Source organism: Bombus vosnesenskii, unplaced genomic scaffold (assembly GCF_011952255.1).
Source record: "Bombus vosnesenskii isolate JDL3184/JDL3185 unplaced genomic scaffold, Bvos_JDL3184-5_v1.1 scf7180000013293, whole genome shotgun sequence".
NCBI classification, from domain to species: Eukaryota; Metazoa; Arthropoda; class Insecta; order Hymenoptera; family Apidae; genus Bombus; species Bombus vosnesenskii.
The window spans coordinates 3847913-3865494 of NW_022882944.1; the positions used below are offsets into that span (position 1 = coordinate 3847913).

A 17582-nucleotide genomic window follows, 5' to 3' on the forward strand; every position below is an offset into this window, starting at 1 on the left:
TTAAAATTCCAAAATTTATAGGGAGCAAATAGACATTTTCTGAATAGAAAATTTATCGAAGGAGATCGTGTCGGTAAAATTTTCTCAGAAAACGGTTTAGAAAACATTAGGAAATCGTACCATATAATTATTAAAGTTTATATAATTTATACGTTCACTTGTATATAATTTGCATTATTATTTTTATGTTATTTGAATATTATACTTTTTCATTCTCTTTGCTCGCGAAATTATTTTTCGTAGTGAAGTAACTTTATTTTATCAGAAACATGTGACCTGACGTAACAATACTATATATTGGTTTTATATATTGGCATGGAACCATTAGCACATTCGCTACAATTAAAATATGTTTACCAGTTCGCTATATTTTTATTTCGAATAATATTTATTTTACCAGCGGCCACTTTTTTCTTTTCTCCTGTTAAATTTTTCTGTCCGAATGCACATATTTGAAAACAAAATACAATGGAACCTATGGATAAGCTGCTGGGTAACTGAAAATTAAACACATACCATAACATATCGTACTTTGTTTTAGATTTTTGTTCCCGTGTTGTTATTTACAGTTTCAATTATCTGTAGTATTCGTAATAATGAACTTTCCGTAAATAAATAAATAAAATTAGAAGAAATCGCTAAACTGATTAATCCCCGAAATATCACTTATAAATAGTAAAGTACGTGATAAGCATCGAATTGAATTTGCTGTCGCTTGAAAAATCGTCGGATAATTGGAATCGATCGGGTAATTCGTCACCCGCAGCGTGATCGATGCAAATCCATGCAAATCAAGGCAGCAGTTTGATCCGAAGCTAACCCGAATATAAATAAATAAATTTAGGAGAAATTCACGATTGTGAATTTCCTGTAAATAAATAAACAAAATTAGAAAAGAACCATTAAGCTGCATAATTAGCGAAATATCGCTTATAGAGAAATGAACCTTTCAAACTCATGAAGCTATCGACGCTGGTGATTTGACTTGAAAAATCGCCGGATAATTCGAATCGATCGGGTAATTCGTTACCCGCAGGGCGATCGATCCAAATTAATGCAAATGAAGCCAGTAGTTTGATCCCGTTGCAGGCCGGACTGCACGCCAGTGGTAGTGGAACGTTATAAATCAGACGTAACAGCTTCGGACCTGAACGCTTGACATAAGGACGCTTGATTGCCGGTATCCAAGCGTGTCGCAAGATTGCCATTCCGAAGCTTGCAATATTCGCCGTTGTTTCCCTTATGGAGAGACGAGCAGCTCGTTTCGAGTACCGAAGTTATAATTTATATCGTGGCGGAAAAACGACGATGGAACAACGCGTAGTCCGTGGCAGCATTGTATCGTAACGCGATAGTTTATGCATTTTTCCACGGAGCTGATCTTTTTTTACGGTTATCGAGGCACGAGCCGTGAATTCCAGTTGAACAGTAAAATTACGATACCCGTTACGATCGCTACGAAATTGTTATCGACCATCCGTTTATCACGTCCTCGGGAAAATTAGTTTTTGTTGTCGCGACATAGTATTATAACCGTTAAAGGTAATGGAATGTTCGATACGATAAATCGCGCGACGAAAGTGGGCCAATGATGTTTATGGCGATCCTCTCTGTTTTGCTTGCTTTATTAGGAGATATTTCATCAAGATCGTAAACCACTCGGTACTACGTGGTACTAAGATTCGGACTAAAGGAAATTTTTCCTGACAAGCACCGGTGAAAATGCATGTGCGATATATCTTCTGTGAGATATAAGGATGCTTTAGAGGGAGATATCGATAACCTGGATACAAATAAATATCGATGAATTAAAATATCATGGAGATACGTATCACATAAGTGATCATTTTCTTAATAATTTCTCATTGACAGACTCCATAACCTTTTGCGTATCGTTACATTTTTCTTAATTGTAAATTAGATCGTAATCACATTTGCAAGGATAAACTAATTTTCTAACTAAAATTTACTTATCTCCGTTAATCTCTAACTTTGTAATTAAGTATCTGGTTAACGCGTTAAGTAATAATGTTACTAGTATAGTAGCAATGTTAATGTAGTAATGTACGTTATTGCTCACTGTTACTTCTGACATAAAGATAATGAAATGTTTGTAACGACTTATTTAATTTCATTTTGTTTAGCTTCGTTTCGAATAAAATTTCGTCAAGCTTAATGGAAATTGACAACAGTGAAGATAAAACGGGAAGATTAAATATGTCGAGACAATCAGAAGTTACAGGTTGGCTAAACGTTGTTAGTTACGCGGCAACGAGGTTGAAACGCTCAGGAGTGTTGATTGTCCTGCGTTTCGTTGGTTTATTCAATTAGGTGACTCTCTGGACACCCGGTAGGTGGTCGTTATCCTCGTCTAAAGCGTACGCGTGTAAACCGCGTATAGGGATACAACAAAACTGTGCTGTACGATAAGCCGAATATCCTTGGCTTTATATATTTATGTATCAAACATTGATAAGTGTTGAGGGGAAAAAAACGACGTCGTCGCGCTAGAATATCGAAAATCGATTACCTTCGCTTTACTACCTGGCTTGTATCTACGAGAAGTGGATGCGCATTGAAATAGATTGAATTCGTAGTCGCACCTTCGAAGGAATTTCGAGCCGAAAGTCACATCGACAATTTTTTCGGCTATCGATCGACCTGTGTACCTGTGAAACTTACTTTATTTTATTTATCGTTATTGTTTATCGTTATCGTTTACTGTTGAAACTTAACTGTCGAAGTAATACCATTGGTATCTTAATTCACATTTTAGTAAATGTTACTTAGAAACACCAAGATGAAATAAATCATTATTTTTTTTGTAAGCTCTTTGCGTTTCCTAAAAATCTTGTCGCTTTCGTGAAAATTATGTCGCTTTTTTTATATGATAATTTTGCGAAGATACAATGCTTGCAGTTTTTTCCTCAAATTTTACTATGAACTTCTCGTACAACCCGATAAATATTCAGTTCCTCGACAACGTTAAACGCTTCGTCCACGTAATAACTGGTAACAACTTGCTACTCGCGCGATCCGGTTAATCATACACCCTTTACTCAAATTAAAACTGAAGCGCCCTTGAGTAGCTTGCTCGTAGCCAACAGTTCGTAGAACACGCGAAGCCTAACCTAGCGTCGCAGAGAGTTCAGTGTTTGTTCAACATGGGGCTACGCTATATCTGATCTATGCGCATAGAAATTGCGGCGTAAGCTGCGCACCGCGGCGGGAGTAAGTCGGCAGACGGAGATTTAGATTAGACACGGATTAGTCTGGACAAAACTGCAATGTTGGGACCCGTAGATTTCCGGATTCGATCGTTTGCTACACGTCTGCGGATGCGTCCTTCCACCGACCGGGCAAATTAGATTGCGAGAAGCACGTGTGTCGCGTGGATACGTCGCGAGACATCTTTGTCGCCTCGGCTTCTCCGCCCGCGAGATATGGAGCAAATTGAAACGAGCTTTCTCTTCAGACAAGCTTTGATCCATATAGAATGAAGTTTGGGGTCAAGATAGAGGGAAATTCAGTAACGAAAGTTTGTCTGACTTGCGAATTTTGGCCACTTGAAAAGCGTTATCTGACTAGAACTTTGTTTCAGCTTTAAATTAATTAACACTTCGATTGTCGGGTTATTCAATTTTTTGGAACCATTAAAACAAGATGAACACGAACCAATAAATTTCTGATAATCCGAATGACTGAGATAACGTTGTTAGGAAAAAGTGTACGAAATTTGATACAATATGATATTTGTAGCATAGTTCGATCTGCTGCGATTGCCAGGGAAAAATATATGAAATTCGCGCGACAGTCAATGAGTCAAATGAATAGAAATGATTTGTTAGCCTGGATGAGATTTTGCTCTAGATGTCAGTGAATAAAATTCGATGGATTTTTCTTCTGTCGTAGATATCAGTGGACAAATTTTCCTCTAGATGGAATTTTCCCCTGCCAATGTGATAATTGTCACCGATTCAAATTTCCTACGGATAAAATTTTCCTCTAGCGATAACTGGAATTTCCTCCTAGAGATGTGATAGTCGTCGGTGAATGAAATTTCCTTTAGATGGAATTTTTCGCTAGCAACGTGACAATCGTTAGTGAATGGCATTTCCATTGAATGAAATTTTTTCTAGCCTTGCGATAGATATCAGTGAATAAAGTTTCCTCTAGCGGTGGAAAAAATCTTTTTCACGTACAATCGCTCCGCAGCTTGGAAAATATTCTTTTCCTAAATTGGCAAGTCAAAATTGCCGCTTTTTCTTCGATTTTGCCTACATGAAAACATGTTCAAACTCGTCAACGAGAAACGATACATAAATTAGCCCTATCAATTGGAACGTGGTGAAATTAGTACGAATTTAGACTGGCAAAGAATCGAATACTTCCGGCTAATGATAGATCGATTAACTGACAGTAAATCGATCCACATTAATGCAAATGGAGCCAGGTCTGATCGCGTTACAACCTCTGGTACACTTGCATCGCTGGCTGAACGTATAAATCAGTCTTAACAACATCGAATCACAACGTCTAACGTAAGGTCTGTCATGCTTGACCCTCACCCTGAAAACATTTATGTTACATCCTCTAGATTCAACTCTTGGCTATTTTGCGTCTCTAACAACATAAGCCAAATGTTTGATCCCACCGCCTAATCAGAATTGATCAATCGATTCACGGTGATGAATTGATTGATCACCACGATCGATCAATTTCATCGACCCTCAATACCTTCTCATAATGTTAATAAAGTGAACCGTTTCTGCCCATTTTGCATAGAAATAAAATTATCCTGCGAAGCTTTGTTCGTCTTAAACGTATTTTTATAATTTTCAAAATGTTACAATGTAAATGATACAAGCGAGGATATTTCTTAGCCTTGCCGATTATTTATTCGCTTAATCATAGTAATCTTAATAATATTGTAGTATCGTAACTACTATAATTAATTAGTTTATTAATAATAAATGGATTAAACAGAAAACAACGGTTATTTAACATGAACTAATCGTAAGAACGTATTATAATTAATTAACAACTCTCGTCAACACAGATTCAACTCTCTCTCAACAACGCTAACAACACTATCTCGACAACGCAATCCGCACTCTCTGGCTTCTCAACTCATACTGCCTCGTCCACGATACTACATATACAAAAGTTCGACGTTTCCTATCTATTAGTAATAGATGTATTTAAATGTTAGGATTAACGACTAGAAATTTAATAGACAATTTGAATGACAATAGTTATAACACCAGATTATGAATTTTTATGAATTTTTTATCAACGCGACTACCGAAATTCCTTTGTTTGTTGTATCGTATAATCCCGTCTGTGAACTTCGTGACAACCAAATGCGGATTTACATTTTTACAGAACGCCATTTGAAGAAATTTTGTTATTGCCTATGCAATTTGCTCTCTGAACGTTATAAGAAATGCGAATTTCTATTTTCCCGACACACAACTAAAGAAATTCTTCTATTTGCAATATAATTTGCTGTCTGAACTTTATACGAGCTAGCAGATGAATCTCTAAATGCCAATTCCCCGATCGTCTCGTTAGTACGAGAGTAACCATTTGCATAGTAGCAAAATCAATTGGAAAGCGCGTATCTCTCGATATCCATCGAAGCGTAGCTTTCAAACTTGATCAACTTCCGTGCACAACAAACTGGAAACAAGCCGCGGTATTTATACCGTAGCGCTCAATTTCCCTGCAAAAGAATGCAAAAGAAACCGCAAAACCGCGAAAGCCAGTATCCAGAATGGAGTACATCGGCAACTTTCTTCCCCTTGCAGCCCTCGGTCCTTTCCTCGTGGTCGCGTGTGGCTAAAGTAAACAAAGAGAGGGCTCGTTGCAATGCAAATTCACGACGGTTCTCGCGATTACAAAGCCATTAAAGAGCAGCCTATGCAAATGAGAGCGCGTTATATCCCTCCCCGTTATCGTTTTTCTCGCGCTTCTCTCTTGTGTCTTTTTTCCTTTCGTCCTTTTCTAACTCTTGGCCGGGCTTTCCTCTTCAGCTACTACTTGGCAACGACGGAAGAGGAGTCGGCGGTGCAACATTTGTACAGGATATCCACGAAGACCGGTAGAGGGCGGAAACCAAAGTGTTTAAGCTGTGGCATCGTACGGGAAACCGATAGGAACCGGTGCCTCTACAATACCGCGAAATTTTCCACGGATCATTCGCATTACGTGCTCACTTGCGCCGGACCTGGAGTGCCTGACATCGCCATTTACAACAAGGTGAGCTTAAACTACGTATGGGTAACGCGTAGAAAGTCGTACACTTGAAACATTTTGGTCGCGCGATGTTTAATTCCAATTTTTGAAATTTTACTGTCAAGACACCTTATCGATCTCTGCAATATAATCTAATTTTATGAATTTCCTCCGCTGTTTGTTTCGTGGAGTTAACTAATTATGCCACGATAAAATTTATTCTGAGAAAGATGATATTTATGATCGATATATTTATTTATCGTGAAGTAATCTTATTATCTAAGGATAATAGAGATTAGCCTCAATCCGATTGAGTGTCAAGCTACAGATAAAATAGAGAAATTTCTGTCAAATTGATAAAGAGACTATCGCGATTAAATCTCACAATAATATTTAACGCCTGCAGTCTACTAATGGAGCATAGAATCAAAACGGTAATTACTAGCGTAATTAGTATCGAATTAATCATGAACTAACCACTGACTGTAATCGGTGTTTGTATCCATAATTCGTTGCGTGCATGCAGCGACTATAGAGTCGGCGTTAGAGATAAAAGGATTAAAAAGTTTCAAATTGAAATCCACGTTCGAAGGAGCGTAAAATTCTTCGATATAACAATACGACAATAGCTGAACGGAAGAATAATTCGTGTTCTTTCGAAATTTTGCTTGGTATCTCACTCTTGCTTCACGCCTCGACAAAATTGGCAGACGTATTTCACCGGTGATATTCCATCTCTGAGACCCGAAAGGTCTCGAATCCATTTCAACTGCCGCGAAAATCTGTTTGCCATGGATTCGCCGAATTTTAATCCCACACATACGACATAATTTTCCCTAGCTACGTTTCCCTCTATAACTCACGCAAATATATGTATTTCGTCGTTTCCCACTGGCAGCTCCCTTCGGTTGACTGAATAAACGAACTAGCTGACATGTTTCGCGTCGGTTCTTCGCTAAAAAAAACGCAGACCAGTCTGGTAGAACGACAATGACGCATTTCTTTCAAAATTAATCAATTGTTGTATACAAAATTTTCCAGCGTTCACGAGTCTCGGTATAATTATTACGTTTGTACGGCATTCGTTCTTCCAACCTGTTAATTTCAAAGTAATTTGGGAAATTATTTGGGAATTTCGTAACACGCACGAACAACAAGGAATAATTAAAAGAACAAGAAATTAATTAAATAACAACAAGGAATAATTAAAATCTTGCGAAGATGTTGATTATTAGCGAACAATGGATGTTAAGTCCATTGATATTTAGATCTTCAGAAACGCGTTTGCAAAGCAATTACGATTTTGTTCGATCTCAAAGTTTGCTAAAGCGCAGCACAAATTGAAAGGGAGCCAATGATCAAAACCTGACCTAAATCCTAACGTCTGAGCAACAAGAGCGACGAGAACGAAGAAAGAAATGCGAAAGAATTGGAAGATTCGATTTCTAGGGTCGTTCGGTGCATAAGCAACGGCCACCGATAAATCGTCGATCCTCCATGGGCCGAATGATTTGTCAGTGTCCAGGAAGCGGTGGCGCTCGGGCCACCTTGACGGTTCTCTATCTATGTTTTGTGCTGGCGTTTATTGTCAAAGAGTCACCTCCTCGTGGGAAAGCGAGGCGAATAGACGCGACAGATTTAAACGCGCGAGTAGAACCGGCGACCTGACTATCCGGTATCCTCGATAACCCGAATTTCCAGCGCCGCCACTAAAATCTTCTTTACCTCTCAGCGCATCGTTCGCAGAATTTCAGCCTGGCGAGCTTTATTCAAACGATCTGTCTCGTCTCTAACCATACCGGTGCTACCATCGAATTTATTTGGAAATATTGAACTTATAGGAAAATAAAATATTGAAAGTCGGATTGTAAATCCTGACGATTCCTTCCGATCTTATTCCTTAATACTTTTCCTGTCTGGAACTTTCTAGCATTTATTTCACTTTCCACGGATAATATCGTGAAAGAGGTCGTAAATGTCTTTTAATGTTTTTGACTTACTACAATTCAGCACGATTATGCAATTGAATGAAATAAACTCAAAGTCGACCGTGAGTTTTGACAATTTTCTTTCCATCTTACGCCTCTTAATCATTTTCATGTAATTTCTATTCGTTGTTTTCCTCCTCCGGCATTTGCTTCTTCTTTCGTTGGGTAATATCGAGAAAAGATCGTAAAAATGGTTAATTTCGATCGATGTTATTACGAATTTAATAGAATCAAGATTCCTGATGTTTCCTAGCGTTTCTCGATGGATCTTGGTTCCAACCATCTGTTTCCTTTCAACGAGTGGTATTCTACGATAGGAAGTTTGTAATTTTAATTGAATTTCGTAATTTCCATAACCCTGGGCCAACGTGGCCGCTATCTTAGCCCCACGAGGAGCTTTTTCTCGTTCTTCGCGGCGAGTTTCATTTTCTCCGAGCATATTTAAAAGCGTGGAAAGTTTATTTGGAAATATTCAAACGAAAATTGAAGTTATCGCGGGCTGCAGTTTTGTTTCGTCCCTGCTACCGCCCTCTCATCCCCCTTCTCGTTCAACTCTCAACCGATCGAATTTTAATTTAATTTCTTAATCCTGCTCGTTTAAGCTCGCTTCACCACCGTCTTTTGCTCCGTCGCGAGCGAAACGTTTTATTGCTCTCTCCTTCTTTTTCGCTCTGTTTCTTTTCACTTTCCCCTCTCATCTGCCGGGGCTTCTGAAAATTTCTATGAAAGTATTAAAATTTAATTGTATATCTTTTAGCGAGAAATACGTAACAAAGAAGGGAACGACCGAGAAGGAAGGATGGCGGGGCTGTTATCCAATGAATTCTAAAATTATCGCTTTTAACCGTATCGCCAGCATCAGAGAGAATGAATAGAGTATTAAACAATCAGGTTATATGCTTTATAATCGTTTAACAAATCGCCAGCAACAACCTCTAACGGTTCGCTGCGAGGGAAATACGATACTGTTATCAGTTCGTCGAATTAAATAAATTTTCCCGCCGTTTAACAAACAGCAAACACGATTCGACTAGCTCAGCCATTTTGTTCCACCTCCGTGATCACGCGTACACGAGTTTCGATGTCTGACAACGATTACGTGCATACGTAATTGCATCACTGCGTTATTCGAAATCGATACGCGCTGCAATTTTTAGTTTCATACTTATTTACTTTGTAAAAATTTGTTCGACGACTTTTCCTTTTTACAGAAATTTTCTTTGCTCTGCTTTTCGATCAGTGCTAGTTCACTCAAAGGATGGGCTTTGAAAGTGGTCTTTGGATTATTTTGTAGAATTTGAGCGGAATTATCATTCGACGGTTTCTTTAACGCAAACTTTACGTTTTCGTTACACTCCAGAGTTACGATTATGCGTAATTACTATAACGCGGATATTTATGCAGTTGCAGGAAATTTGAAAGTGGAAAATTATGGAACACACATAGCATGGAAAAATATATAAGATATTGGAAGTATAGCGCTTGCTATATTACTTGGTAGACGAAAGAATTTTCTACCGAGATTCTAAAACATGAAAATCACGTTCGTTACACTCCAGAATTACGATTATGCGTAATTACTATAACGCGGATTTTTATACAGTTGGAGGAAATTTGAAAGTGGAAAATTATATAAGATATTGGAAGTATAGCGCTTGCTATATTACTTGGTAGATGAAAGAATCTTTTACCGAGGTTCTACCTTCTTAATTATATTCTAGAAAATATGAATTTGCATAAAAATCCGCGGTCTAATAACAATCACTTTACCACAATATACGAACAATTTTATTTTTTTTAAGCAAATTCGCTTACTGCATAGCGGTAACAAAGGATTTTTCATTCAGCTCTTCGCTCTGCTTTCATAGAATAAAATATTTCACTTCTAAAAACAATGATCTGACCAAGTATACAGGCTGACGTTTTTCAACGTTGTAATTCGATAGCTTATGCTGTGTTTCATAAATATGAAAATTATAAGGCGCTCTGAAATATCAAACAGATCTGACAAAATATGTGAAATTCAAACGAATTCGTAACTGGTTCGATATAAAGAGAGAAAATGAATTTGTCCGCCTAATGCTTCGTTCGTGCTTTTTTACTTTTTGATATCATCGAAACGTAAAGTTTCCTTTCAATAAGAGATGCGAGTATTCTATTACATTCCAAAATATCAAATAGGTACAAGTTCACAAGAATTACAGCTCGAGTTTCCTCTGACAACTACGATGGTATTCCAACGATGAAAGTTTCATCCGCGTAGAACTCGAAAACGTTTCCTCGCGCCTCGATTCCAACACTCGAACTCGCACGCTTCCAAAACACTTGCGTATCAACTTTCGATCTCCTGCTCCCCTGCTCCTCAACTTCTAATAGGTCAAACGGAAACTTTCAGTGCTTTCTCAAATTCCTTGCAGCCGTTGCAATTTCAATAAACAGTCTCGTTTCCCTTCTAAGTTTCGGCATTCGATTTGTGTTGCGTATCAAAGGTACGAGGGAAACCTGTAAAAAATGCGGCAGATGTTCGTCAATTACCTTTAGCCATATCAAATGTGTTACTATGCCGCGAATATCTACGCAAACGAATATTTTCATAAAGATCATCAAGGAATTGAAACCTAAATAGAAATCTGCTTTATCTATTAAATGTCATAATGTGTACTCTGTTTTGGATGTTCTGTATGTGTTCGTAAAAGTTGGTATCGAACTCGAAAAGTGCATAGTGCTGGCCAAAATCAGCAAAAGGGTCCAAAAACCATTAGTTTGCAACTTACGAGATGCTTGGCGCATAAAACTATAATTTATAGCGTACAGCTTCGTTGAATGAGTTGATACAACGAATCGTAAACTTCTGCCAAGTGATAAAAGAGAACTGCCGGGCATCTTGCGACACGTGCGTGCATCTACGAGCAGACGCGTAGAAGTGTGCGCCGAAACGAACGAGGAACGTATCGAACAATACAGTGACAAAAACTTGTCGTAATTCCAAAATTAATAGTTTTCAGACACTTGCTTATTCAGATATTTTTGCTCGTTTTAACGACTACGCTCCTGAAGCTTGGCACCAACCGTAAACATCCTGTGGGTGCATTCCGTGCATTCTTACACCTTCGATTTAATAAAAAAAAAATTAACGGCCTATTTATCGCAAGGCGCGTATACTACAGCGAATTATTAAGTTTCCTGCGTTCTCAAGCGTCTTTCTGCCAACGATCCTCAAAAAAATGTATGTATTATAGCACTTTGTTAATCGGTAGGTAAGTTATACGAAACCGATACGTACCAACAGTGTCTAATTTCGTTATAATCCAAGAATTTCTTTCCCGCATATTTTTACCTTCGTATTTCGTTGTAACCAGAAGATTTTATTCATAGGACTCGCGGCGCAATCGTACGGAGCAAAATCGACATGTAAAACATCGCACTTCGATCTTGCTCGACCGTACACTTCTACATTTTATCGCTAAAATGAAAAATATTAAATGAAGATATAAAAAGTGGAGGACCGTACACTTAAATCTACAATTTTGCATGAGTTTCTCACACTCGAAGCTAAAGTTCGTTCAAGCGGAGAAACGATGAGAGGCGTCTTCGCGAGAGAAGCATCGATTATCCTCGAGCTGGTAATTGGATTATCGCTCCTGGGTAGGTGTCGAGGGATGGCGTTTGTCTCGATTGACAAAAACGAGCATGGAAAAAGATGAGAAAAAGAGAAGAGGAGGAGGAGGAGGAGGAGGAGGAAGAGGATTCGACTATTCGGCTTGTCGAGGCGGCACGATTACAGCCGATAATTGGCTTTCCTCGCGGACAAACGCTGTAGACTCTGGGAGAGACTAATTTCCTTTTCCTCGAAGGAGAACCCAGCCGGCGGAAAGTGTTCTTTCTGTTCTTGCCGTCCATTGGCGAACAATCATGGCGGACAGGGGAGGAAACACTTTGCTCGGTGACGTTGGATCGACAGGGATTCCACGAGCAGACGCGATAAGTAGCTGATAAGAATGAAATTTTTGACGGTGCTAGAGACCCGATAACGCGAACCGTGGTTTTTATGATACGCTAAACGATCGTGCGAATAAATCTAATGGTGGAAATTTAATGGCGTGAGAACGCTTCGTCGCTTATCAGAGCTTGATGATGAATAACTGAATATTTTTCGTTCTGAGTTATCATATTTTGGAGAGTCGCGAGAAGTGATTAGTCTAATGCTATTCTGCTTTCGAATGATTTATGGCGTGGGTACTTATGTCGGACCGCGTGTGTGATCAGCGAAAATCGCGCTCTTGTTCGAAGCTTATCTTTCGAGTAATAAATGATTTAATTTCACGGTAAGCAATATCTAATTAGATGTGGAGGAAATAGAGAGGAACGGGCGAAAGTCAAGATAAATGGCCGCGCGGTGAGCGAAATTTACAGAAAGAGAAAGTGAGTGGTAGAAAAGATATATAGACTGCAGGGATGTGTGAAGAAAACACAGGAAAGGAGTGGACACTAGTGGAAATAAATTGAAGTCGATTGACTGATTTATTAGATTTCTAGAAACTTGAGTTTTAGGGCCATCGATCTTTTATCATCTCGACTGCTTAATTAAATACTCAGAATGGTAATTTATATTTAGTAATCTTATTCTATTTATCTTGATGGTTCCTCGTAGAGTTATTTTTCAATTAATAAAAAGTTTCTTATATTCGATGGAAACGTGCCAGTAACTATCCCTTTCGATTTTATGCCAAAGATATTTCCAGATTTTTAAGTATCAGAAAGTCTTTGTGTTTGTTAAAACGAGAACAATATTGAAACATAAAAATCGAAGAGCTGCATAAAGGCGAGCAATTCAAAATGAGGAATTCAAATTTTAAATATTACAAGTTCTTACGTCCAAAGACGTCGGAGAAGCGCGAAAGCAACGAAACAGACGCAAATCGTGATCTCCTGTGTCGAATTTATCCCGCGATGTCCCATCGAGATTCGAATATCAAAGGCAAGAAAATGAGAGTGATTCTATCAACTAATACACCAAGGTGTTGGTCTGTTCGGGCGATTTATAAATTTTGAATCAATCGCGTGGAAACTCTGGAGAAGCGAGTCGGTAAGTCTATGAGCCGACTGGAAGATTAAACGAGCAGAATAATACATTAAATTCGGCGATGGTTCTCGCCTGACGTAAAGCGTATGTACGTGCTCGACGTTGATGCATGATGGCTTAAAAGTTGGGTCATCTGTTCATAAGATCGCAGGGCAAAGCCTTCGATTTTAAGTCGCCGCGATAAGGGTTGAACTTTGTTTTTCACATGAAATTTGTCTTCTATCCTTTTAACATGATATTTCTTCATTTGGAGGAAATATATGTAAAACGTCCAAATAATATTCATTATAATTCTCTATCCTAAATTTCATTTTTCTAATTATCTTAATAAAAATATGAATTCGCATAAAATTCGTAATTTATAAAAACGGAAAAAATGGAGAGTGTCAAGTCTGAGCATTTTTCAAAAAACCAAGATATATTTTTCAATATACATATAATGCCACCACGTTTAATTCCCCCATAAATGTTATATCAAAATAGAACGTGTTATTCCTCGTTCGATCCTACGTAATTTTCAACTGTTTCTTGCGATTTTGCGCAAAAGGTACGTCGTACGTACACCTCAATTTCTAGTAAAAACCACCGTAAAATTTAGAAAATTTTTATTCGGATTCGTACGACATAGCCAGCGATAAAAAGACAATCGCAAGAGCGTACGATCAAACGTTACGTTGAAAATTCTTTAGAACTGACATTGCTCGTTGTTCCCGTGGACCTTTATATTCCAAATTGAAATTGATTTGCCTCTTATTACGTTTTAATTTTATAATGAGATTCTTGTTAAAAGAAAATCCAATTAACAGATTAATTTACAAAGTGTAGTCTCGTATCGTTAAATCTCGAAAATTCACAGAACGTGAACGTACGAAACCACGAATAAGAGATAACATAAACTCTGCTGCTGTTTAGTATTCTTTCTTCTATTTCCACTGTCTCGCGAGATATATGTTCCTCGTTGAAATAATTCCTCGAGGGTTCGTAAAACGAAGAAGAGAAGGCTTAAAGAGAGAAAATTGGCGAAGCTGGCGGTGGAAAGCTAGTGGACTAACTACTTAGTAGATTCTATCAAGGACAGTAGATGGTAAATCGAAGCAGTATGTGTGTGTAAGAATCGACGTGTAGGCGAAAAGTTCAGGGAATAGGAATCGCCGTGGAAAATCCTCTGGCGGCAGAAGGTGGCGCCGTGTAGTAAAATAAGGGTAAATTAAGGGTCCAAGTTCGAAGAGGTCCTCTGAGAGGATGGCGAGACGCCTTTCGGTATCGATTGAAACTTAGACGCCACTGTTTTTCTACCAACTGTTCCCACCCGCTATTTGGATAAATATTGAACGACCGTGAACCGAGGATCTTCGATAGCTTCTAATACATAGAGCACTGAGCAAAAATCTTGGGCCATCTACCAAATGGTAATACTTTAGCTTTAGAGACGAGTAAAAAAATAAAACGAAAGCGAAGAGACAGAAAAATATTATTTGGCTAAAGATAATTATCACGTTTCGGCAGCAACGATTCTTATGCAAATGCCGTTGAATAATTTTTTGCCAGAGCTTACTCTGTTACAATTTTACTATTCAGGTTATTCAAAAAACTTTCTTTCTTCTCTTAACATGGTTTCAATGAGTCTACGCGTATTTTATAATTAGTATGACACTCTATTGAAATATTCCTATAAGAATTTATGTATTCGTGATATCAACAAAAATTATTACAAGCAAGATTTTTAGTTTCTTTGGTATTTGAACGTATTCGGAAAGAATATCCAGGATACATTCTTGGTACACGTTTTGCTAACAAAGATCTTAGAATGAAATAACGAAATAATCCTAAGAAAATTGCATATTGTCCTCGCCTACGGAAAGGGAGGATCAACAAGATATTAATATAATATTAAATCTATTTTGTACGCTAGTGCTTCGTAGTTTCCCCGCGTTCTCTTCATAATAAGCGTAATGAACTCTAAACATACATTTTCATCTGTACCGTTTCTCATGTACATCAAAATTCCCCAGTTTTAAACATGCATTTAAATTCAACTAGTGTAAAATTTAATATCAAAGAAATTCCTGAAACTAACGGGTGATACCATTTATGATATTTCAAACATAATAAATGTATTTGTACTGATAACAAAATTCTATGAAATACGGTAAACGTAATTACGAAAAACGTAAAACTACATAAAATACCACCTATAACACTAATATAATAAAAATGAAACTTAATCCACCTTGGAAAATTAACTTTCTCTACTTTATCTCTATGGGAACGATGTTTGTCACATTTCCATGCAATTCGCTCTTTCAGGATTCTTCGAAGTTGCTGGCATGGGAGGAGAACGAGGCGGTTTCCGAGATTATCGCGGAGAAATCGCAACCGGTGGTGCGCCGTTACAAGGTGCCGGTTCCCGGAGGATTTGAGGCCCGTGTCAGACTACTGATTCCACCAAATGCTGATTTGTCGGGCGCCACCAAATATCCCATGCTGATTTTCGTGTGAGTAATCTCATTTCTGCACACGGATAGACAGACACAGGGTAACCGGGTTCGTAAGACTAAAACCACGAATAAAATCAAGGAGTCCTAGAGGAAGGTAGTTAAGAAGTTACTATTTGAGTCATGCTACAAAAGGTTAAGAAAATATCACGACGCTTTTAGCACTTTTGGTACTTTCTAGCGGTCAAAATAAATGGAAATTGGTTTGTGTTTAATTTAGAGACGCTCGCCATAGGAGACTCCTACACCCATATCGTCTGTATTATGTAAAAGATTTTAAAGTTTCATTAATACTGTAACGAGATACAACTGTTATAATTATATTGGTTATATTTAAAAACAATCTAAAAATGTATGTATTAGAAGCTACAAGGTATTTATTGCAAACATACATATTCAATAAAAAATCTATATTAGAAGAGAATAGACATTTTAAACATATAACAAGTGTTAAATTAATAATGATAATGGGTAATTAATTTTGGCGATCTCTACGAAATATATACTTGCGTTAAATATCTTGTAATTTCTACGAATACCCTTAGGTTGGTTTCAAACTTTACCAATATAATCTCGATAGTCGAGTCTCATAATAGTGTTAATGAAATTTCTAAACGTTTCGTATAACACGCACAATATATTCATAACGGTGTCTGCAAGTATTCGAATTTCATTATTTTATGGAAAGTTCGTAATTGAATATTAAGATGTTAAAGCTTGAGTGACTGAAATAACCCTTCCTTACTATATATCTCTTTTCCCTTTCGTTCTGCTTTCTTTTTTTTTCTGTGTAAAAATAGAGAAAACGTTTAAAATCGAGCTTGATTTCCCTGGATGTTCCGTTCGCGCAGTTGTTCCTTTTTTTCCGCGTATGCAAATGCTGGAGGCCGCCATGAATACGCTTTAATGTCTTCGAAGCGGATCGGAATTATTCGTGCCGAATGGAGAAAAAGAAAGAAACGCGCGCGGAAAATACTCGGGTGGCGCGTTGGCCGCGTCACTAGCAGCGTGTCATTTATCAAAAATTTTTTGCCGCCATCTGCCCTATCAGTAGGTGTCGTGAAACGTTCGGGAATATCGTCGTGAAATTCATTCGACTCCGTGTAAACGCGCCTTCTGAATTTTGATGAATCCGCTCTGAGATTTAATTAGCGAGTCGAATATGAAAATCGAGGTCTCGCGTAAAACCGCCGCGTATTCTTTCCGTATGTCCCACTGATGAGTCGCATAAATCGATTGAACGAACCTTGTTCCCCTCGATTTTTCTTTGGTTCATAAGCACGCAATAATATCTTTGCCGTTAAGAAACGCAAAATGCATAAAAAGTAGACGTAAAATTACAATATCAACAAATATTCAAAAATACAATATCCGCTGCAATATAATTTTTATTTCGAGTTATATTAATCGGGAGAGAATAGCAGAGTTAAATCCGAGATTTTTCTTGGTCGAACGTTTGCCGAGATATACGAGAGAAACGACGAAAAGAAAGAAAGAAAAACGAATAAAGTTGCGACGAATTGTTGGACAGGTTAATTGATAAATTTGATCGAGGCCGAACTCGGCCAGACGTTAATTCGAGTTTCGAAAATTGGATTGTACGACGAAACTCGTTGCAAACGAATTAGACTGTGTATAAATAGAAACGCACGACTCGATTGAATGATTGAATTAAAGTGAATAATTGAATTAGATTTTCTTCGTCTATTCGGCTGAAATTGTTTGATAATTGTCTGACATTCGTGTGTGCGTGCTGCTATTGGAAATAGAAAATTTACA

At 37.9% G+C, this 17582-nt stretch overlaps 1 protein-coding gene across 1 annotated transcript in view; it reads left to right on the plus strand.

Annotated features, from left to right (window-relative positions):
- Positions 1-17582, plus strand: part of LOC117232884 (venom dipeptidyl peptidase 4-like) — a 303571-nt gene that overhangs the window by 264045 nt on the left and 21944 nt on the right. Inside the window, 2 exon segments of the mRNA XM_033492619.1 lie at positions 6036-6261; positions 15616-15803. Coding sequence (XP_033348510.1) covers positions 6036-6261; positions 15616-15803 — 414 coding nt within the window.